At 42.5% G+C, this 24,974-nt stretch overlaps 1 protein-coding gene across 1 annotated transcript in view; it reads right to left on the reverse strand.

Annotated features, from left to right (window-relative positions):
• Positions 1–385: 385 nt before the first annotated feature.
• Positions 386–24,974, reverse strand: part of THSD7B (thrombospondin type 1 domain containing 7B) — a 242,827-nt gene continuing 218,238 nt past the window's right edge. The window contains exons 17-27 of the mRNA XM_041473183.1: positions 22,717–22,858; positions 21,209–21,324; positions 20,627–20,744; positions 13,839–13,984; positions 8,604–8,763; positions 8,085–8,258; positions 7,900–7,995; positions 6,739–6,821; positions 5,604–5,796; positions 2,175–2,262; positions 386–467 (exon numbers count right to left, since the gene is read on the reverse strand). Coding sequence (XP_041329117.1) covers positions 386–467; positions 2,175–2,262; positions 5,604–5,796; positions 6,739–6,821; positions 7,900–7,995; positions 8,085–8,258; positions 8,604–8,763; positions 13,839–13,984; positions 20,627–20,744; positions 21,209–21,324; positions 22,717–22,858 — 1,398 coding nt within the window. The remainder of the gene's footprint in view (positions 468–2,174; positions 2,263–5,603; positions 5,797–6,738; positions 6,822–7,899; positions 7,996–8,084; positions 8,259–8,603; positions 8,764–13,838; positions 13,985–20,626; positions 20,745–21,208; positions 21,325–22,716; positions 22,859–24,974) is intronic.

Below are 24,974 nucleotides of genomic sequence, written 5' to 3' on the forward strand. Positions count from 1 at the left end.
CTGCACTAATATAGTGCATAATGATGCTGTGTCAAACTTGTCATTTACAGTAAATGTCACAATTTCCTTGGGATTGTCATGCCTTTTTTTTTTAACTAATTCCTTTTGATGTCTGTCAATTCTCTCTTTCTTTTTTTGTTATTCCCATTGTTCAACAGGAAGGGATGTATTTTCTGTCCTCTTCAGAAAAGTTTCATGAGATCCAAGTTTTTACTCCATATTTTTTTTTTAATAAAGAGGTGGCAAAATTTTCAACTTGCAATACTTCTGTTCTGCCCAGGATATTTTACATCAGGAGATTCCTCAAAAAACTGAGAAGTCGGAGAGTTCCAAAAAAGAAAGCAGTTAAGGCAGTCGATGTCTACATTTGGATTTTTTGTTTATGTTACATGTCAATGTCTCCATCGTAGGCCAGGGTTAGAGGCTTCTGCTGTGGTGGAGGGCTTTGATGCTGCTTCGTTTTTTTGCTGCAAGAAAAGCATTTTAGAAGACAAAATTACAAACTGTAACCAGCTCAGAAACATCATCAATCCCCAAACTTCAATTTAAAAAACCAACTTTCCATAGTGGCTACTGAATGCTGTAACTGGGTGGCACCACGTGGCCCCTCTGGTGCTTTCACGTGTGTGGCATGGACACACAGCCTGCCAGAAAGGGGCAGCCAGCTGTGCTCCCCATCTGCAGAGGAAACAAAGCACATTCATCTCCCATCTCTTCTCACAGCTGACAAAACAAGGAGCACCTCGCAGAAAAATTGGAACATGAACTGTCTGGGAGTGGGATATTCTCATTTTTCTCTGGCATGGTATTGAAGCAACAATTATTATTATTGAGAAATGCATTTCCTCAGCAGCCTCCAAGTGACGGAGAAGTGTGTAATGTTATTTAAAAAATCCTCTGTATCCTCTGTTGTGAAGCTACAGAAAAATGGAGCTACATGGCTTGGAAAATAAGGGAGCTGCAGCTCCTAAGCTGTTGTTTGAGCTTTTAACCCTTGAAAGAGAATGAGAGAAAGACTAAAAGAGAGAAAGGGAATAAACTGTTGGATGAAAGTGGCAGTGATGCTGTCAGGCCATGGCTGTGACTCTCTGCTTGCCTGCCCTGACTGGACAAGGCTTGGGCCAGCTTGCACTGTGAATGTTTGTAAGTTCAGGCCAAATCCTTGGGAATTGCAGGATACCTGGATGCTTCCCCCTTCTCCCTTTCTGTCCTCCCAGAGGCATCAATGGCAGTGCCTCTGCAGTACTCAAAGCAGGGAGGCAAGGCGAGCTCTGTCAGGGCTCACCTCCCCTGCAGGAGGGCAGACACCCCGCACCCCCAGAGCCCCTGGACAAAGGTGCAGACCTGGTACCCTGTTCTTAACAATGGCTGGTAAGAGCAGCTTTAAACACAGGACATGTTTTCACTGGGTGTATTCACTGCAAAAACCTATTTAGGGATTTTCTGAGCTGTAGCGAACAGCCAAGAAACCACAATTAACACCAAGAGACCCAATCTCCCATGAACTCTTAAGCCATCTCTGAATCCATTTATCTTCCTGGCATGCACTGCCCTGGCAGCAGCAAGCTCACAAGGTAATAATGCACTGTGGGAAAAATAATTTCTTTTGTTTATTTTAAACAACCATTTCATCAGACGCCTCCTACTTCTTTTATTGTGGGAGATAAAAATTCCATAGCACCCTTTTCTCCTCCATTCATGATTTCATAGATCTCTATTGTATTCCCACATCAAACATCATTTTTCAACTGAATGTCCCTATTCTATTTAGTCCTTCCTTGAGCAGAAGCCAGCTCCTTGTTCCAATCACTCTCCTTGCCTTTCTTCAGTTTTTTACTTCATCTTTTTTTTGAAGAATACAATAAAACCCCTTTCTAATCCCAGCAGAAGTCTGAATAAATATAAGGGCCTATTGATAACCAAAAATAATTCTTTCCCTGCATGGCCACCAAACTTCTTCACAATAACAGCTGTTAACATTTACAGTTTGGAGAGTTTTAATTACTCTGAGGTAGGGGCCAAATGAAGGCACTCAGGTAGTCCAGCCTCCATCCTTTCCTGTTGTTTGAGCTTGACCATTAAATGCCTGCAATGCAGTGTTGTGGTGTCTTTAGGATTGTTTAAATAAAAGCAAACTAGCTGTTATTTAAGGACAGAATACCTGCCATACTCACCACATCAGGTAAGATGTAAAAATTAGGAAAATTATTATGAAGAACCCTCCAGCTGATACTCCATATACCCATATCTTCAGTTTACCATCTGTTGGAAGACAAGAAAAAAGGACAGAGGTAGAAGAGGAGAGAATAAAAAAAACTTTATTCTAACATACACAAAGTTTTAAGAGATCAATTAAAGAGAAATTAGTACCAGCATTGATGGGGAACACAGCAGGGACTGGCTGGGAGTAATTAATAAACCCCATATTTTTGATAGGAAGATTTCTGAAAAAATCTCTTAATTTTAAAGACAAAACTTTAATGGAAAGGGGCAGAGGCACAGGATAATTGGGGTACGTTCCCTGCAGAGCCCAGTGGCTGCTCTGGCAGAGGCAGTTCAGTGCTGAGCTGACCCAGACAGACACAGGCAATACCTGATGTGTTTAGCTGAGGGCTCAGAAGGGATGGGATTGTTCTCTATAAATATTTGGGGGTCAGTTGGGGTAAAAACCAGCAAGCACATGTGGAAAAGCTGCTTAGAACTGGGAAACACTTGGGCAACAAATGGGAATAAATTCAGCTTAGAATAAAAACAAGAATAGGCTTTTTAAGAGTAAGAGGGATAAAGCTGGGAAAGAGCTTTCTGGTTGGGCCACAGAGCAGCAGACAAAACTGGCTTTAAGACAAGGTGAGGCTGTGGATTGGGCTCTTTGGGCTGCAGTGACCCAGGAGCCCTGCAGGAACCCCTCCATGCACACGTGGGCTTGAGTCTGTTCAAACATTCCCTTGTCTCAGAACACTTCACTTGGACAGGTCCTTAATTACAAGCTTTGCATTAATAATAACAGCAATTTTCGCAAGATCAATATTTCTGTTCCTTGCTCTGTTTGTGGCTGCACAGCTTTCCTTGTAGGGAGCAGGTTTGGTACTTTTCCACAGAGCAGCAGCAGCAGTCTGAGCTGATTCACATCAGCAGAGCTGCAAATACACACTGGAGGCAGGAACAGGAACTTGTGCCGTGCCCACAGACACGGTTTGACAGAGGCCATTTCAAATTCAGTCAAGTGAGAGGGACAATCACTGAGCCTGGTTTTCATTTTATGTTTGAATGACAAATTTTTTCAAAGGGAAACACATTTAATCAGATCCCACTCTTTCTCATTTTTCTTCCAGACTTTGGGGAAAGGCTGGGGAAACTTCTCACAGGTTTTTTCTGCTCCTCAAAACACTTGCAGACTATCTCCCATGTGAGCTCTGTTCATCAGGACTGGCTTGGTTTGTCTGAGTTCTTTTGCTGAAGTCTAGGTATGAAATTTGTTGTCCTCTCATCTGGAGAGGGCCAAGAAATACTTAGCAATCCTGCAAAGGGACTGTCACAGCCCCATAAAGGCATCACAGCATGTTTGCTGTGAAGGCAGCTCTGCTCTCCATCCCCAGAAGAAAGGCACTGGACCATGTCATCTGACAATTTAAACAATGCTATTTAAATTGCCTCTCAAGTCAAAGAAAAGTTTCTGTACCTGAACTCTGGCCTCTCAGAGTGCAGTTCAGAGAGGAAAAACACAGCCTGATTTGAAATCAGTTCTGTGCACTCCTGTAGAGCATTTATAGAAGAACAAAAACATCAGCCTCATTTAATCAAAATAAAATTAGTGTTTCAAACTGTAAATGGAAAGGGAAACCACAGATAAGCTGGAGAAGGCACAGGTACTTTGATTGACCAACACAATGTCAAGGGTTGTGGTGCTGCAGGGTGTTAAATGCCATCCATACAGGCAGCTCTCACCACAGACCTGCTATCAAGAGCAGAACGGGGAGGTAACAGTGGTTTCCTGGCTCAGCCAGCAGTAACCACTGCAAATCCCCAGACTAGTGAGCCCGAGAGCCTCTTTGAGGGGAGCAATTACACATTTTGTCGTGAAGTTAGACAAAGGGGAGGGTTTTGAAGAGCACCAGCCTTGAGCTGGGGTCTGAAGAGCACACACAGACTGAAGAGTTAACTGCAGGGTGCCACAGGGCTGGTGATACACTTAGCACACATGGGGCACCTTTATTCCCTTCCCATATATTGTTTCTATAATATTTCTGCTGTAAATTAGGCAACACCATGTTCTGTAAAAGTGCCTCAGTCACTATTTCTATTGCAGACCTTGGGTGAGAGTTGGCTCACATGTGCTGCACTGAGGTAAAGCCCTCCAGACGCTTTTAGTGCTGCAGACTCAAATGCTGGTTTAAAAAGGGAGGACTGCAGCATCTACCTACATCTCCCTCCCTTTTTCTAACCCCATAAAGGTACCAGGCAAAGAGATGATACCAAGTAAGACAGCCTGCAGAGAGCCAGGGGTGTTGACAAAAAGGCAATTAACCCCACACCTGCGACTCAAACTGCAGGTGAACTGTGTGGGTGAACTGGATGAAGGGCTTGATCGAAAAGCAGCCACCTTTAAAAGGCTTTGGACTGAGCTCTGTGAGCCCAGAGACTGTCAACACAAAGGTTAACCACTGTCTGCAAATCAAATATGTAAATGTAACATTCAAAGTGTGATCACATGTATCAGACAGAATTATGGCTCCCTGAATCCCCTAACAGAACCTTTCTCTACATGTTTTCTAAAGTCTTGTGTTCATTAGGAACTAATTGCAAACAAATGCAATGTCAGGTACCTGAAGAGGGGGAAGAACTGCACTGCCAGTATTTTATAACACAAGGAGAAGAGATTCTCAGGCATTTCAGTTGTGCCTGACACATTTGCTTCCCATTTTTAAAGTCCTATTTGCATTGCAGAAATTTGTTTTGAATGATTCATCTTCAAAACAAGTCAAAATGGGAACCAGATATTAGAGCAATGGACCAGTCTGGGCACAAGCAGTCTGTGGTTCCAGCTGGGAAGGATTTTGTGCTATGGATGTCAAAGATCCACCTGGGATGAGCTGCTTGGGCACAGCAGCTTGTCTGCCTTTGTGGGATGCTTTTAATGTTGTAACTTCAACCCTCAAGACTAAACTGTACACTTTCTACCCTGTTCTTTTCATATATTTTTGAAATATGGCAAGAAACAACCAATGTTTTCTTTAATGAAATCTTAAGCACTTTCTGCTCTGAAACTTCTGAAGCGCTAGTGATCAATATCTTTCCTAGGCCAAACATATTACTTCCAGAAACATCATCAGATAATAGTTCTAAACATCCCCCCAGATCACATATGAGCATACTTTTGCAAAATATTATTGTTTCATTCTGTCTTTGCTATCTCTCAACATAAGAGATTGTGATTCCTCTGTACAGGCACAAAGGCCTGAAAGACAGCACACGAACCGGGAACTGGGAGGTCGCTCTGCAGCTCCAAGACACAATCTCTGATGCTATCACCTACAAAGCTTGTACCTTTCTTCTACAGAACCCTTCTAAAGACAATCTATTCCATTCATATTTAAGTTTCTCACCTGGATTAAAAGGTTGAATAGACCATCCTTTGAAAATGTCATGCATTTTGGAGTTGACAGGTTTATTTTTTCCGGCAATGGTCTTAACATCAGCTTTCTTATCTTCTAAACCTGGTACCTTCACGCAGTAATCCAGGAGCCCATTTGATCTCATTACTTCTGTATATCCCCGCTCACAGCCGCAGACTCCTCTCTGGGAGATAAAAGGGAATTCAGCATTAAACCAAGCAGTGCCCTCTCACACAACAATGCACACTGTAGGGAAAGCTTGAATAACCTGCACACGCAAATTCACCACCACCAAACCAAAGCAGTCAGGAACTGGTACCTGCAAGCATGTTTCAGTTCAAAAAAGTCCAAATCTATTCGGGGAATTGGTTGAAAAAGAGTCAGTATTTACAGAGAAGTCCAACATATAAACATTTTCATCCAAACGGGCTTAACAACAGGAATCTGTGGCAAACTCCTCTTGCAAGTAACAGTTTTCTCACTGACCCTGCTGGGCAATAGAACAGATAAACCAAAACCAATCCCCCTGCAGACCCAAACCCTCCTCACATGTTTCCACTCCCGTATTTCACAAAGCTATCTAAAATGAAGCTTTCTTATGACCAAATATCCATTACCCTTGATCAGACTAAGCAGTTTTTTCAAGAGGTTTTTTATAAATCTATGGTTTGCTGAATAGATACTCAGTATTTTGGGTTTCTACTTTAAAATGGCTTTTTAATATTGTTTTCCTTTGCTCATTGTCTCATATCTACAGTGTCTGTCTGAGGGTCTGATACTCTTGATCTGAACAGGTGATTGATGCTCCTTTATCTCCTCCTTTACAGAAGTTTTGAACAGTCCCTTTTCTGCAGAACAGTACAACAGCACTCAATTAAAATTAAACCAAGAGTTTTAATTTTAAAATTAAAACCAAAACCCCCCACAGAACAAACTCAAACTTGCAACACCACATCGTTTGTGCAGGTTCATGGTTTTCTTTCAGGATGAAATTCCCACAACATCCTCGAGGTGGTACCAGGGACAAACTAAACTATTTTCGAAGTCCTGGAATGCAATCTAAGATGCAATCTGATTAAATCTTGCAGAGTTAATTTCCCAGCCCTGTTCTGCAGCGAGCAGTTACCTGTGTGCAGTAGGAGAAGGGTTTTCTGCACGGCGGGCTGCAGTGCCGGACTTCGGCAGGTTTTGTCCGAAGAGGACACCCTCCTGCAAAAGAAAACACTGAGTGCCTTCAAGGGCAGGTTTCAAAATGTTTTTGTCTTAGATCACCACAGTGTAAGAAGTGCTTGCCTGCTTATTTTATATAGTTAAATACTAGTCTATTAAGCACATTAACATAATATCTGCAGGCATCGCATTAATTAATTTGCCTTAACAAGGCAGGGAATTATTATCATACCCATCTTGTTAATGGAGAACAGAAATATACAGATTTAAGCAATTTGCCATTGGCCACATAGGAAGTTGGGGACAGAATCCTGAATTAGATGCAGATCTTCTGTGTCCTCATTAATGGCTTATCTACATAAAAAGACATAATCCACATAACGCCCTTGCCCATCCTCACTTGGGAAAGCCTGTGCTTCTATAGGAATAAAAACATGTTAATGAGTTCTTAAATACTTGGCAACCTTTGCACATAAGACTTTGTTATTATCCTAACTAGTCATTATAAATAGAACTAGACATGAACATCTGCGTTTTCGTTTCTACTCTCTCCTCATTTACCCTGTGCATATTGAAAGAGATCCCATGGATATGCAGCCCTACTGCCTTTGTCAATCTCACAGAGCTTCAAAGTTCTGACCATGAATTCCCCTTTTCATCCTTCACAGGCAGAATTTGTAGGTCACAGCAACAGCAGGAATCTCACAGTTTGAGTGATTTGAGACTCCTGTGTTTTGAAAAGAAGAGGAGGTACAGAAGATGGGGTCTCTACCAGGCGTGTGACGCTCTCTTCTGCTCTTCACAGCCACAGGAAGGTTGTACTGAGGGCTGTGCAAGCCAGCCCAGGCAGCCCTTTAGTATGTGTGCACTCATTTCTTCCCATGACCAGCCAGACAGTAAGGGCAATTAGCCCAGACACTTCTGTGCAATACATGTGTGATCCTGAGCTGACAGCAAGGCTGGTGAGCTCCCACCTGTCTTTCCTACACACAAAAATCCAAACTGAAATTTTGGAAGAGCAAAGAAGGATGCCCAACTCCCTTTGAGCAACAGATGCAGAAAAGCCTCTGTGGAGATACTTCACTCCCAAGTGGGCGAGGCCATTCGGGGACATTACCTGTGACATTCATTCCATCCGAGCGCTGACACCACACCGTGCGCACGTTGTCCCGCCAAAGGCTGGTCTGCCACAGGTAGTCGTAACACTTCCCTCCTGCAACACCAACACCAGTTACTCCTCACCTTGCAAGCAGCCCGGAACAAACTCCTGCTGGGCAGGGAGCGGCGCTGTGGCTGAGCTACCTGAGCAGGGCCGTGTCTCCATCTCCTGTCCCGAGCAGCTCTCCCGGTTCTCTGCAGCCTGCACGATGAAGGCCCTGGATCGAGACTGGCGCCCGCTGCTCTCAAAGCTCCTGCCACTGATGCAGGTGAGCTCACAGGAGCTCCACTCTGACCACTCTGTCAGGTGGCAGTCGCCTGCACGTTGAAATAAGAAATCACAGGTTTTCAAAAAGAATTAGCCTTGAAAGATAACGATAAGGATAAGGCTAACCTAAGCATACAACAGCTTTAATATCTCTGGGATATCTCTCAGTAGTAAACAATATTTGGATTTTCTGCTTCATGGGGTATCTCATTTTCTCAAGAAACAAAGGAAGCCTTTCTTAGATGGTCTAGAAACAGCAGACTGAGCATTTACCTGATCTGCTGAAGCACAGATTTGTGCTACAAGGCTTGACAGTACTCAGAACTACAGCAGCATGTCCACCTCAGCCATCTACCACAGGCAGAAAATTCACTGCGACCTTCCAAAGCCTTTACCTGGGCAAGGCACAGAGCAGGGTAACTGCAGCACACTTTCTTTCGATGGTAGCTCACCACATAATGCATTTTCTACTGGTTTGGATGTGGCAGAAACTGATGCATCATGCACTACACACGTGAGGTTGCGGACTTGCAATCCATCTCCACACTGTCCACCCTACGGGATGGTGAAAGGGAACAGAGGCATGCATCAATGACATTAGCAAATGACAGAAGATACACAGTTGATTCTATATGAAAAGTCTTCAAAGATACAAATTTGGTCTGCAACAGTGTCCCCAGTTACGAGAAGATAGATGGAGATCTCTTCTGTACACCTCTCCACAGAAGCTTGGAGGCAGGGGCAGGGCCACACATGAAATTGTGTTATTATCAAAGGTGTAGAAGAGGATACATTCACAAAAGATTCATATAATCTTTGAGGTCTACCCTTCATGCCTTTTACTTAAATGAATGAATTTACTGATTCTTAATTAATGCCAAATTAGATGAGCACAGACATTTTGGGCTTCTCTTCAGAAGCCAAGAGCAGGGCTTGCCCATAAGGAAGAGGCATTTCTTCTGCCCTCTTTGATGATACAGCCCAAGAAGAGCACGCTCATGATTTAAACCCTGCAACAGCAAAAATCCTTACTGTAATGTGGGCTGTCTGTGTCATGTTCTAAAGGGAGTGACCAGATCTGGAGCAGACAGAAATCACAAATTTATGTCACACACTCTACCGAAACACCAACCCAAGTCAGCCAGCATTAAAGCCCATTTGAACAAGAAAAAGGAGGCTCCATCTGGGCCACTCCACGCTCATCATCCCAGTCCTGAAGTACCCAGGCATACACCAAACTACTGGAGAGGACATCCTTTATTGGAAAATCAATATTCCTTGGCTAGAGTTATGATCAAGGGCTGAGGATGCTCTGAGAGATGAAATACCCAGGCATACACCAAACTACCGGAGAGGACATCCTTTATTGGAAAATCCTTGGCTAGAGTTATGATCAAGGGCTGAGGATGCTCTGAGAGATGAAGCACTGAGGCTATTTCTAGAGAGTGGAATTGTTTCATTCCCATCAGATGAAGAGCTGTGGTGCTGTTGAGGTGCCTCATGTCTGCATGATGCCTTATGAATGTGCGCCTGAAGCCTCGTGGAAACAGCACTTTAGAAAAATTCAGTAAACAAAACTCAAGAAGAAGGAAGAAACATTGCCTTTATATAACCAAGGGAAATGCTTCTTTGGATTTCTTGGCAGTGGATTCTTTTAAAATAATGGACTTCATCTGCAGAACAGAATGGCTCCTACTGAGTGCATTCATCCAGCAGCGGGTTTGCTAGCAGGAATCTCAAGAACGCCTCTCCTGCACACACCTGGCAGCTTTTGCATTCTCTCCCTCCCTTCTGCTGCAGATCCACAATAAAAAGAGCATAACTGGTTGGATTTAGAGCAGCTCTAATCTAAAGCATCTTAAAGAAGCATTAGTGTAGATTTACTGTATGCAGCCAGATCTGAGTTTTTAACACAGTGTTTCACTTTAGTCACTGTGTAACTTACTGTTTTAAATTACTGTTTCACTGCTGAAACTTCTGTTGTGGTCTGAGATTAATGGTGTGTGAAAAACTCATGCAGCTGTCCACTGGGTTAGAGTGCTTAGAAATGGCTGGTGGGAACAGAAGATGAAGGGAGAATATTCTTGAGGGAAATGGACACTAATCAAACTGCAGTATTTCCAGTTTGAAGTGACTTAAAGAATGACTATATGACTGGAGAAGACAAAAAGATATTTCAAAAATATAATTCTTCTACAGAGAGTACATAATTATTTATACACATATCAATATATAAGTAAGAGGAAGAATACTGAGAAATAAATAGGTCAAAACAATAAATTTTTTCAGTACAACAGTTCCCACTATAAAAGGCCACAGGCAACACTTTTCCATCAACCTAAATTGGAGCTACATTCATACTTTCTAACATCTAGAATTAAAAAAAAAAAAAAAAAAAAACAAAAACCAAAACCCAAACCTTTGAATTCTCAAAACAATCCCAAAGAGAAAGATGAAAGATTTGCTTTTTAATAGTGGCTCCCTCTTGCTTTTTTTTCTTTCAAGACCAGCAATAGGTTTTTACAATCAATTGAACACACTTAAAATGTCACCCTGTAACTTACAGTAGGAGATGCTTTTTGGTACATTTGAAATGTTCTTAAGCAATGCAGGAGCACTGCATTAACTGCCTTATCATCTTCAAAATTATTCATGTGCCCAAAATTATGTATTTGAAGATCTAATCAACAGGTGTGGAACCAGAGGAAGTTTGTCTCAGCAATGGCACACTGAGGATGCAGGGAATTGCTGCTGATCAGAGGAAAACTGCCAAGGAAACCATCACATGTTCAAAGCTCAGGGGATCAATTCTTTGTTGTAAATGCTGTTCTTTGGAAGGTGTGATCCTCTGAGGTTTGCCTAGGACCAGGATTTGCCTCTTGCATCATGATTTCCTTGCTGGAAATATGTGGGAATTCGGCTTCCACAAGGGATTCCTGCCATTTGTCTGCAAAAACTCCTACACTGACCCTACTGAGGACACAGAACCCATGCTGGGTTTCCTAAAAACAGGATACATGTGCCCCTCCACCAGCACCTGCATGGAGCCTCCACCTCTCACCCTGCTCACCCTGATGGGAAAAGGAGGAGAAGGTTTACACCTCCTGTGTTGGACAGCCAGGAATCTCTGGAGTTCAGTAACACATGAATGTGAGGCAGCATCTCCACGAGCCTTCTCTCACATCACATCTGATCCTTCCCACACAGAACACCCTAATAAGACAGGAGGTAACAGCCCTAATGAGATGCTTCACCCAGATGTGCCTTGAAGAAAAGTTTTCCCTTTTTGGCTTTTACTGGGGTTCATGTGTTAGCAATTATTTTAGGTAAAGAGCTGATTGGGCAATGCTTTCACAGGTTGATGAGCATTTAATCAGGTAAAAGTCTCTCTAATGAGGGAGTGTTGTGTGATCACATTTAAGGGAGTGCTTTTAAAACCATTAGAAAGGAGAGGTTCTTAGTCTTTTTAGGAATGTCAGCCAGCTCGTGGTTTGATAATGCCTGGCTATTCCACTTAATGGAAAAAATGATGAACAGTGTCAGACACTATTTTTTTTTTCTTTTTTTCTTAGCTAATCAGAGTAAACCACTTCAACTCTAGGAGGAAAATAATTAATGTCCTGTAACCCTTTAGAATTGGATGTACTGACCAGTTCCTAAGTTCTGCACCCCTCTGAATGCAGGGGAAATGTCCCATGCTGCCACAGGTGTGCCTGGGATATGTGCAATTTTGCACTGATTTCCATACTGTGACAATTAGCAACACAGAACACTTAGCAGGCTCTATTCCTAACCACAAAGACACCTCTAATTATTCACATGAAGTCAATTTAGCATAAAATAGTCCTCCTACAACTAGGAATTCCAGTCTCAGTTATAATACAAGGAAAAAATATTTTAGCCTTATAATTAATTGTCCCATTTCTATTATTACAGGAAGACACTTTCACACCATGCATTACAGCTTTACCACAGGATGCTTTACCTTATTTCACAAAGCATCCTTGAAAACAGGAATTCTGGAAGCTTTCTTTAGAACACAGGCTTAAGCTTCTTTTCGGGTAAAGCACAGGAATAAATCACCCTGTATTTATGAACTACATTTAATTCCTAAGCACCTCATTAAAGAGAAGTGAACATGAATAGAATGGCTTCTCTCCAAAACAAAGCAAAGGGGAGAGAAACTGCTCTGTGGTAATTGAAGGAGAGAAGCAGGCTCTAACTCACTGAATGCAGGGATGGTATCTGGGTTACGGAACGCTGTGATTACTCGCTCTGAGCTGAAATTTAGCCAGGTTTGGGATGGGCACACTTTAATCTGCACAATGTGTTATTTATCTGGAATAAGCCACGGCCTTAATTCAGCTTCCCTGCTAATTTTTTTATCAGCTGTGTTAGCTCCTATGGTTGAAAGTCTCTTCCCTGATGTTTAACAGAATCTGCTTATGTTATCTGGACAAAATATCAGCTGATGCTATCATTTTGTTCTATTTATGTTATACATATGTTTTATACATTTTATACATGCTGAGTACAGCAAATATAAGGGCCACATTCACATCACTAGTTGCAACGAGTTGTTGATTAGAGAAAATATAAATATACCTCTGTTTCTCAGATCTTGGACTGTCACAATCCAGATTTCATTTGTGAAAACTGAGAAAATTCTGGGTATTTATTGTGCCACTTACATATTCACTCCACATCCCTCCATCACACTGAGAAACCACGTAGGTATTCAAGGCACTGGCAGAGCAGAAATCACAAGGGATGTGTGTCTTTATGTGCATTATTGGCTTCAATCTCCTACACGATATAATGTGGAGAAGCAGCAGCCACAGATCTGGCCCAGGTCTTGTCCCCTGGGACCAGACAGGGCTCGTTTCCACCACACTTCTCCTGCCTCCATCTCACCACAGCCAGATTTAAGCAGGCTGATAAACCCCACTGTGAAAGATTCACCTCTGCTTCAACTGGGTTACCAACTAATACGTTTTAATATTGGAAATGTGATCTAACAGATAAGGATGGAGGGGAAGAAAAAGTCAATTCAAGCTTGATGGAAGTCATTGCCAGTGAAAAAATGATGACCCCAGTGCTGAGCAAAGGTGGCAGGCATAGGGACAGCACATGGGAACTGAATCCAGACATTTTTAGATCATTAAAAAGATAGCCAGGGTATGGAGAAAGTAGAAACCAGCACTTCACACAATAACTCACTATTGTACTGGAGACCTGGGGGGCAAGACCTGCTATACAGTCCTTCAAAAAAAAAGGAAATAAAAAAAGATAAAGACTAAGCTGTCTTGATATCTAGTGTATCTATTTTCTTGTTAGAGATATTTTATGTAATTAAATTATAGGTCACCATGACTATGCCCAGTCAAACACATTCACTCCATAAATCCCCTACAGTAATTCCATGAGCTCACAGTACTTCAACCCATATCACCTCATATGAATGGCTGCTGATGGCTGGAAGATGGGGGGCAGGGGTTCCCCTCTCCTGAACTTCCCCCTCTTCCCTACAGACCTCCACCAGCCACAGAGACACCACCAGCAATTAATCCCACCAAGCGATGATTTTGCCACTGACCCCGGGCAGGGGGAAGCTCTGGAGAAAGTCCTACCTGGACCATGCAGGGAGACCAGGGCCCCAGCAGCCAGCTGTAGCAGGGCTTCACTGGGCAGCTCCTGTGCTGGGTGAGCTGCTCCGGGCAGGGTCTGCCCTCGCCCGCTGCCCGCAGCACCACGGAGCGCCCACGCACCATCTGGCCTAGGACAGACAGCCCGCAGCCCAGCAGAGACAGCCAGAGAGAGAGAAGGAAGGAAAGACAGATTTTGTAATTTATCAGCATTCCTAGTTCATTTCCCAGAGCTAAAATCTGTTAAGAAAGCAATTAATTGGGAAGACTGGATAATAGGGATTGCTAAGTCTAAGAAATGCAGTTGCTGGTATTTTCAAGCACACTTTTTAAACATGGTTTGGTATGTTTTCCAAATATAGTATTTGTTTATGCAACACATTTAAATACTTGACTAGATCCTGATTATTAAATATGACAGGAAAATAATTCCTATGGCAGCAGCATTTCTACCATTACACATTCAGTATGTTTCCAGAGACTTTTAACAATGAAATTTTCTTTTTATGAGCAATTATGTGGACCTAATTTGAAAACTGCAAACACTGTAGTGGCTATTACTGTCCATAACCACTTCTACCATTTTCATTAAAAAACCTATTTATTATTGGTGAAAACTTCTTCAGCCACTGAATGGAAAAAGCAATTATGGTACTACTTTTGAACTAATAAAACTGAATATATTCATTAAACTTACAGCAATTCCATTTCTGCCTCCTTTGCTGTCCATTTATGTCCAGGAATGTTTTCACTCAAAATGTTTCAATTAGAATTCCATCTCCAATTAAAAAGAAAAGTGGAAAAGAAAAGGCCCTTATGCAGTGGGATGCAGAAGATTGTGCTGGGGATAAAATTTCTGCCCTGTCTTTCAATATGTGTGGATTTGAGTTAAAAAGTGAAAGGTCTGGGCAGTAAGGGCAGACAAATACAACAAGGCAGAGGCAAGTGGTAATTGCTAACCCAGTGCACAGGAAGAGATAAGGTGCTGTGGTGGAGCTCTCCCTTTTGGATCACCGCCCTTCAGCTGCTTTTGTGAGCAGAGGGGAGTCTGGAGGGGGAGCAAACACCCTGCAGAACAGGGAGGCTGCAATACCCAGCCAGATCCTTCTCCCAGCTATTTATGCACATGATTTTTAATTAAGGACACTGCAGGTGTCAGGCACATCTCTGATATCTGTCATCATGACTATCCAAAGGGCAAAACATTTTAGCAAATAAAAATTAAAAGCAGACACACCTGGAAAAAGGTATCCACACTGATGGATACCTTAGCAAGCTCTGTTACCTTTATTCCCTTGCTCTGACCCACTGATTTCTGTTTTTAAACCCATTAAAACCAATTTTAAGACTTCTTCCTTTTCCAGTTTTAATCCCCCAGACCTGGGAGTTTATAACAGAAGTGATGATAGAAGATGTTTCCCACATGACTGTGCATTCAGCCAGCACGGACTCAGATACATTACAAGGTGGAAAAAGTCCTACCAGCTGAGAGGAAAGGAAGAATGAAGGGAAAAAGGAAAGGAGAAGGAGGAAAAGGATGGGAGAGGAGAGGACAGGAAAAGTAGGAGAAAGGGAAAGGGAAAGGGAAGGGGAAAGAGAAAGAGAAAGGGAAAGGGAAAGAGAAAGAGAAAGGGAAAGGGAAAGGGAAAGAGAAAGGGCAAGGGCAAGGGCAAGGGCAAGGGCAAGGGCAAGGGCAAGGGCAAGGGCAAGAGAAAGAGAAAGAGAAAGAGAAAGAGAAAGAGAAAGAGAAAGAGAAAGAGAAAGGGAAAGAGAAAGGGCAAGGGCAAGGGCAAGAGAAAGAGAAAGAGAAAGAGAAAGAGAAAGAGAAAGAGAAAGAGAAAGAGAAAGAGAAAGAGAAAGAGAAAGAGAAAGAGAAAGGGAAAGGTCCTGTTGTTCACTGAGAGATCAGAGCAAGGGAAGAGGAATCTCCCAGCCTGCTGCTGGATGAACCCCACAACAGCTCTCCCCAGCCCCACTGGCCAAAATTAGCTGTTCCTTCCTCTTCAGGCAGAGACCAAATTTGCCAAATTAGTCTAAATGCTGAATGCTGAGTGTTGGTGGGCAATGGAAAAGGCTCTTTGGGAAGCAATGGGAAGCCTGAGGCTGCAGGGCTCTGGGGCACCCTGTCAGGCACCAGCTCCCTGCATGGAGCTAAGGAAAAGGAGCTCTCCTAAGGTTAAAAGATCCAATTTCATTAGGAGGGACTTGAAAGCCTGAAGCATTCATCAAGCTATTTTAATTTACTAAATCATTTCCTTTCGTACACTCTGTTTAACATGTTTCTAGCAATATGTAAATGGGAAGATCATTGAACAGAAAGAGGAATTAACAACTTTTCTTTCCATTTTGGTTTCCTACAGTTGATTATCCAAACTACTTAAACTCACCACAGTCCCAGTGGTCAGGCTTTCTTTTAACACTGTGAATGAATAACTGAAGAAAGAAATTTCATTGAAACCTTTCTTTGCACAATGATTGCAGGGAGTTTCTTAAGGCTCTATTTTTTTTTTTACTCCAAAAACATTATCTAGGTGTTCGATTACCACTCAAGTAGCAGAAAAACTCAATTTTTTCTTTTTAAATAGCTTATCTTTCGCTGCCTATGCAGAACAGAATCTCACTGCATCTGAAATTAATTTGTTTCCAATACAAACTCTAGAAGAGTTGAAGGAAGCTTAGTTATTTAATTTTTCCTTTGAAATTTTCTCTAATTTTCTAATGAATTGGCCACATCTCTGATTCCTCTGCTCTGCAATGTTATGTGATACAAAAATTAGGACAGAAAGTGTGCTGAAATTGAAAATAAACATTTCTTCATATCCCCAAATTAGTTTTGAAATGGAAAAAAAAAATAGAGGCCAGTCTTGTTAATGCTGGTCACTTAAAATTCTGTCTTGTGTCAGCAGCAAGAATTTTATCTCAGGAATATAGGATTATATTTTCAAATCAGAAGAGTAAGATTTTTTTTTTACCCCCAAAAAATTCTTGCCATTACTTGCACTTTATCTCCACAAAGTGAAGTGTCACAGCTGAAACCAAGAAAATTAAAATTCCTGCTACCTTACATCCCAGTCCCAATGACCAACATGCTGTAAGCAGTTGAGTGAGTTTGAGCAGAGCACATAAAACACAGCTCTATCAAGGAACCACAAGACCAGAGCAGGGATCAAGTCACTGAAAAAGCCTTGGGGGTTGGGTTAGGTCCAGTCACAAGCAAGTGGGGCAGGTGATAAATAGGATGTTTCATCCCCTTCTCACTGCCAGGCCCTCCAGCAGCACTGGGGCATCCCCAGCAGCATCTCCCACTATCCACAGACTGGAGCTTGCCAAGGTTGAGTAGCAGGGGAGAAAGCATCACAAGGAGTTCTTCAGAAGGCAACAGCAAAAGTATTTTCCCAAACTGGTGATGATCCAGGGAAGAATACAACAACCAAATTTTTCCATTGTGTGCATCCTTGTGCCCCTTCACTTCAATCCCACAGGTCACTCTGTTGTTGGGATTCACATCTCTGCAGCCTGCTACGGTCTCTGGGGCTCTCAGGACTAAGGAACAGCAACATGTTCAGTCCTGGTAAATCCTGTAATTGATCTGACAAAGTCAGCTTTGTAAGTGGCAAAGCACAGCTGTAGGTGGTTTTATACAGTTTAGCAGTCCTGTTGGAGAGCTTGAGAGAAGCCAGGCGGGATTGGAAAATTTTTGTGTAGAAAAATTCAGCATCCTCAGGTATTCATTTGCCTTAACAAAGGAAACTCAATTTGCTGGGGATTATCCTTTCCAAACATCTTTCCAGTAATGTTGGTTCAGGCCAGGGAAGCATCATCCATTAAAGCAGTTCCATACATCTTTTCATAGCAGTACAGCAACTGATATAAGGAACCTTATACATAACCCAGTGTCAGCCTAAAGCCCTATCCAGCATCCTGAGCAGATGCTGCTCAGAACTACAGCTGCAACAGGCAAACATCAGTTATGCATCTCCACAGGCTCAGCACAGGCAGGAAAGAGAGATCTTCTTTATTCATCATAATTCATAAAAATCAATATATTCGCCTTTGGCTGCTGTGCACCACAACTGTGTTAGATGCCAGCACCACATGCACAGCAGCACCACTTCATGTTTAAATGCATTATTCCATAAAATAACACCTGAGTAAAGGTACCACCCATTAAAATATATCACATCAAACTGTTACTGGAAAAGAACGTAATAAAAATTTTAGCAACAATCCTTGAATAAAAAAACAGGTCAAAACACACACCCAGCAACACTAAATTTTGACCTGAATTATATTTAAATTATGTTTCTCTTTGAAGTCCTTTATGGTGCTTCTGCATGCTCTCCAAAAAAAAAGCCAGAAACACAAAATATTGTTGTAAGCTGACCCAGTAATGCTGCATTTAACTTGCTGTGAGTTATTTCTGCACACCGAGCACCTAAGCCCTGCATTTTTCTCTGTACCAAACACTGGGCAAATTACTTACTGGCAAAGGGAAGCAGTTATGAGTGTTTACTACAGCCAATTCCCACAGCTTGTTTATTGTCATCCTTTGTTTTTCCCTGTCTAATTTGAGGCTTCATCCTACTCCCACAAATACCCATGAGAAACCCAGGGTACTTCAAAGGTGTCGCAGTCCACGACCCTTCTGGCTGCAAACCCTTGCTGTGTTCCTCTGAAGCACCACCTGTAGATGAGTGCACAAGTAAAATCTTCTCGGTTATTGTTATCATCCAGGAGTATTTACAACCCACTGGCACTCAGTGAAGCAGCTGAAGTGGCACTGTCTGTGCTGCTGGAACCACACAAGGCCACTGCCACAGGACTGGTGCCAAGGTCACTCCACCAGGGATGTTTGGCACCACAGTAGCTCCACCAGGGATGTTTGGTACCACAGTAGCTCCACCAGGGATGTTTGGCACCACAGTAGCTCCACGCTCCTGAGTTGATACAGCAAAAGTCAGATCAGGACCGAGGCTGCAGGAAAACAAAACGTGTGCTCGGAATAACCTGGATGCAGAGCACTTCCATTTCACTGATGCTCCTGCTTTGGCATGAGGTTCAGAAGACTCTTGGGTCCCTGCAAAGTTGTTCAAGTGGTAGAGAAGGACTGAGCAGAACTTGGCTTCTTCATGACACAGTTTGTAAGACCGTTTTCCCAGCTGCTTAGCTGCTGTAGGTTCACAGAGGAGTATTTCCAGGTTTTAAATCCATTTTAACAGCAGCAGTACAGTGGCCTGTACAAGACAGCTCTCACCAGCAGTAAGGCAGGTTTATGATCTTTGAGGATCAGGGATGACCCATAAACCAGGCTGAGCTTGGGCTTGACTGTGTGTTCAAGCAGCCTCAATGAGGTTTGGCACCCAAAGCCAGGATAATCACTGGGAAGTCTCTTTCAGCAAGGCACAAATGTTTCCAGCTTTCTTCTGATTTAGGACATGAAGTAACTACTTCTACTCTTTGGCAGCTCTTTAACCAGTCTTTGGAATCTGCACAAGCATTTCAGGATCAGAGGCTGAATACAAAATACATCTTCACTCCAGTACCTCCTTTTGCAAACTGTGCAATGTAAGAGCTCAGGATGGAAAAACCTTCAGGTACTATATAGGGTGAGCTGCTCCTTGAGCACGCTAAAAGCCAGAGAAACATTACAACCTGCTTTTGCACTGTACTCTGTTTAACTTAGTAAGTGATAGAACACTCAAAAAATTAAATTAAGTTTATTCAGCAACACAAGCATTAACACTCAAAAATGGATTTTAAAGAAAAAAAATTTGGAATTAATAATACTCCCAGTGTGTTGTTGTTAAAACACTGTCCATGAATTATTCATTTCTGTTAAGAAAGCACTACTTCACAAACGGGCTAAAAGCTCAGCAAAGAAAGAACAGCACTAATCCAAATATTAAGCTTTTTCTGTAACACACTTTGATCTCTGGAATCCATCTGAAGGAATCATTTTATGGAAGTTAAGAGCTTTTTTCTTTTTGACCTTAAGTGAATTTTATTCAAATATACATTATGGCTTTTGAATCTTAAAGACCATTAGCTGTACATCTAATGCACATCAGAAGCCTGGGAAATAAAATCCCAAGCTTATTGAGAATAAAACCTTCAATGCATTTCCTCATGTCAATACTCAAAGGGTGTTTTAAATCACATAAGTTGAAAAAGGTCCTAATCCTTTCACTTTTTGTATGCTGGTGAGCACGACTGGCTATAGAAAGTCTTGCTGAAGGTACTGGGGTCATGTAAGTGTTAAGGGAACTGTGGATGCAAGATGGAGATGGGGGCATACACTAAATGATGAAAAATAGTCTTTGTGTGTTTTCTTCAATAGGATACAATTATCTTCCCAAAAATTACTTCACCAGAGAATTTGTATTTATTTATTAATCTCTTCAGAATCTTTTAACACTCCCAGGCTCTTTGCTAGCTTTACATCCTCCCCATCTCTGGGGTTAACAGCTGCTGTGACTGAATTCCAAGAGTTTGAATTAATTAGTAAATAATCCTCCAGACATCTGACTACTTTTTCCCTAAGTTGCATTTTTCACTTTAGAGTACTTTGAAAATAGCCTGCTTTGCTCAAACACCCACTACCTAAGGACCCTGAGAGTGTCCAAAACCACCTCTGAAGGATTCGGATGTGGCTCGAGGCTATCCCTGAGCTCTGCACCCCTACTCAGGGACTGCCTGAGCCCACCTGGGCCTGTGGGTGCTGTCTGTGCTGCCTTGCTGAGCTGTGGGGGGCAGGAGGGCAGGCAGGGACTCACCGCCGGCGCCACACGTGTGGGAGCACTGCGACCAGGCTGACCACGGCGAGAGCTGGCAGTCCACGGCACACCCCACCACGCACCGGCTGCTCGTGGGCACGGGCTTCTCCAGGTGCAGCTGTGACAGGGAAACACAGGCATCAGCTTCCCCAGGCCCCAGACACCTCCTGCCACAGCCAAACACCCCAACAAGAACCGGCAGCAGCTCTGCAGGGCACCAGGGAGGTGTTTATGAGGAGCTTTTCCGAGGGTGCAACGGGGGAACACTGCTTCAGTGTTGAAGAGTTTCACATTTAAGCATCCCTCAGTGTTTGGGTCTCATTCCAGAAGGACAACCCTAGATTTCCAACAGCAGGACACAATCCCCTCCCTGGTCCCCAGCTTTGGGATGCAGGGTTGTGAGCCATGCCCCATGTGTCTGAGTCAAGGAGTGACACCAGCCGCTGCCACCCCTCTGTATCCCAGCCCCCAGCACCATACAAAACCTTTCCACTGTTTATGTGGAATGTCTCAGCATGGACCAGGAGGCTCCCCATCCGTCTGGAATCACAGGGGCCTCTGGGTGTGTCCCAGCCTGCTCACCTGCTGGCACAGCTGCATGCTGACCGTGGCCCCGTCGCTGCGCCGGCAGCTCAGGAGGCGGCGGCGCTCGCCGTGACCGCAGGTGGCATTGGCACCCAGCTGGCACCCGCTCCAGCCTGCAGACACAAAGCAAAGGTGCACTGCTGCAGCTCACTTCACATCAACACAGAATCACACAATCACAGAAGGGCTTGGAAGAGAACATAAAGATTGCACAGGTCCAACCCCTGCCGTGGCAGGGACACCTTCCCCTAGACCAGGTGGCTCGAAGCCCCATCCAGCCTGGCTTTGAAGCCTTGAACATGGGTGTTACCTGCACCTACAGCAGCACTTCCCCAAGTCAGGGCATCCCACAGCCAAGAACAAACCCCCACAAAAGAAAGTTGCTCTCAAAGCCAGGCAAGCCTCAGAGGAGACACGTTCTCTCCGCAGTCCGATACCGTATCCTGTGATGACACTGCTACATCAGAGTGCACATGTTGAACACTGATAAAGGCTATCAGTTCAATCCATTTGGCACAGGTACAAGACTCTATTGTCTGAAGTAAAATTCCACTTTGATAAAGCAGCTGGGGAAGTTTCTGAAGGGGAGCTCTGGTTTAACCTGGTTTTGTCTCCAGGCAAAGCTATCCATTATTTAAAACTGAACTCTAATAGTCATGAAATAAAAGCAGTATTTCTAGCAGAAGGAAATTAATATCTTATTACGTGTCTGAAATTATGTTGGTCAGAATACAACTAAACTGAAATAAGCTTTAAAACACCATTTAAAATAAACAAAAAGCATAACAGAAACCACTAAAATTTCCATATACCACCAATAAATAAGAAGGATGAGAAGAAAACCTATTACTTTGTGTCTTCCACCTCTGATAAACATGAACACATAAATGTTCTGCATTTCTGAAATGTGATGATAAAAAAGGCATCATCCTGCTGCCTGTGTTTCTAGGGCTTTTATTACAAACAGGCTGAGTTTATATTCAAATATTTTATCTTGCTTTGTTCTCCCTCCCCACCAGCCCCCAAACTCCTCTTAGATCTCTCCTCTGTATGCCTTTCTCATTTATTTCTGCTGGTCAAAACAAAAGGAATTCTTCAGTTTTGTTTTGTGCATTTGTTTGCAACAGAACCAATTGCTTCTAAGGTACTAAATAATGCATTCTGCTCTGAATATCCTATGCCCACCAATATAACTCATACTGCCTTCAAAGCAGATTTCTGTTGTTATTATTGGCTTCACCAGAACCACACAGATGATACTCTTTTAATTGGAATTTTGTAATTAATTATGTTGATAACCCACTGAAAATCCCATTTAGCATGCTTTATTTCCAATGTACTCACAACAACTTAAATACAGAAATTGTGCATTTGTCCACTAATGTGTAAAAATGTAGGTGTGTAATTAACTTTATTGAAACCAACGATGTCAAGGCTTTAACCAACACCACAAGCAAACATAACTAGAAACACATACTAAGGGTATATTGAAAATTCGTACCTACCTGTTAGGTTGTACTGGTATTGGAAGCAATTTTGATTGAGAATACATGGCTTCATTTGTGAATCTTCAGGGCAGGGCTTTGAACTGACAGGAGACCTCAGCACTTGTCGGGTTCGGGTTTGCATAATATTGGGGTCACACACCTGGACAGAGAAGGGATGGACAGTACGGACACCCAGTAAATCACACAGGCATCACTGACCCCAGGAAATCACACAGGCATCACTGACCCCAGGAAATCACACAGGCACCACAGACCAGGGCTGTTCACACACATCCACGGCCACATGGAGGGAGGATACAATCCCACTCCTGTTCTAACTATACTTAAAAGCACATGAAAGAAAAGAAATGTGGTTCAAAGTTAAGAATCCAGTATTACAAAAAATCATCTTTTATCCATCCTATTTTAGCCCTCCTATACTATTTTTTTCCATGTTTTTTGGTAAGGATCCTTGGGATAAAGACTGCACCACTTTGCTGTTTACTGCTTTGCACCTCCTTCCAAGACTTCCAGTAAAATGCCACAGTACTGAGTAACAGGACAGGACTTTTGTCACAATTAATGCATGTTTAAGTAGTATCTGATGTTGCCACAAAGCACTCATTTGAAGGGAGGACATTTGTAATTGCATATCAGTTATGATGCTGACGAGACAAGGTGACTCTTCAGAGTATGCGATACCAAATACTTTTGTCCAGCTGCCTATAAACCAGGATTTGCTTGTTTACATTTCCACAGAAATATCAACCAACTGAGGCAGGTTTTCATTTCTATTTGTGCATCACAGGCATGAAAACTGTTTGTTTTTAGCAGCCCTTGATCCTCACTCTCATAGCACTGCAGCACAGAGCTGTTTTCCCACAATCCAGTAAGGGGAATAGGTGAGTGGAAGTGGTCACAGCAAACCTAATGGAAATAAATCCCTTATTAAAAGTAACCACCACCATTTATTGAACAAGATGACCCATTTAATTCCTAACAGTTTCTCATTAGGATTGCTCAGGAACAGCAAAGAAAACAAAAGAAAAAACCAAAACAATGCATGTAGAACCGCATTTTCATAAATGCTTGGGGATTTAAAACATGATTTTTCTATAGAGTACTATAATTACAAAAAATAACTAACAGTTTAAAACCACAGGCTTATTATCATGCAACAAACAGCCTGCAAACACTGAACACTGCACGGGTGGAAGTGTGGATAATTCCTGTATTGTGAATATTAAAGGCAAATGTAATGGCCTTGCAGCATAAATCTGGATCTCAGGCTGCTGCAAACTGGATTAGCTGCCCAGATGACAGCAAAACTGAACAGAATAAATATCAGAACAAATGGGAAAAAAAGTCTGGTCTGGTCTTAAAATACACTGTCAGGGCCTATTTCCTTATGTTTACACTACATGAAGTGAAATCCATTACATTGTTATTGCTGACACACACCTTGTCAAATCATTTTAAATGGTAATCTTATTTGAATACCCTTGGTCAGCTAAAATACCCAATTGTTTCTAATTATCTGAAAATTAAACCTATGCTAAGTGTTTACCAATAGTTTACTGCCTTTTTCACAACTAATCTGATTGTTCATTCTCACAACTAACACTAATAACTTAAATGATTTGCCAATAAAGCAAAATGACTAAGGAAAAAAATCAAAGCATGTATCTCAGCAGCTACTCCTAATTAATGTTTCTCTGAATTATGTTACCAAGGAGAAAAGAAAAATAAAATCAATGGATGCTGTGACAGAAGCTGTCTGTGCCAGCTCAGAAACACCAGCTTTTGCTCCCTTTAAAATAAGAACCTGCAGACAGAAAATATGCCTCATTTGTAGATAAGTAAATTCTTTTAATAAAATAGTATTTTCCCCCTGTCTAGCACAGCCCCTGTTGTGCTCGATTATTGGACACTGCTGCAGCCCAGTGCTGTCACAGTGCCCCAGAGCTCTCCTGGCTGGCAGGACCATTTTCCCTCTCAGATATCCTCCTGGAAGGCAGCAGACCAGTCTAACAGGTCAAAGTCCATCTGGTGTTTGCCAGGATCCAAACAAACAACTGGTTTACCAATGCTCTGAAGCCAGAATTCTCACTGTGCTGATGAGCCATGGTGCTCAGAAGCCAGAGCTGATGCAATAAGCCCCCCACTTTTCCTAGTTTTGAATAATAAAGAATCTCTGTAGGAAAAGCATTCATTTAATCAAGCCGAGGACATGGGAAACATGCAAAAATTCAAAGTCGGCAAACTGTAACTAATAT

This window comes from Pyrgilauda ruficollis, unplaced genomic scaffold, assembly GCF_017590135.1.
Source record: "Pyrgilauda ruficollis isolate IOZ18807 unplaced genomic scaffold, ASM1759013v1 scaffold3, whole genome shotgun sequence".
NCBI classification, from domain to species: Eukaryota; Metazoa; Chordata; class Aves; order Passeriformes; family Passeridae; genus Pyrgilauda; species Pyrgilauda ruficollis.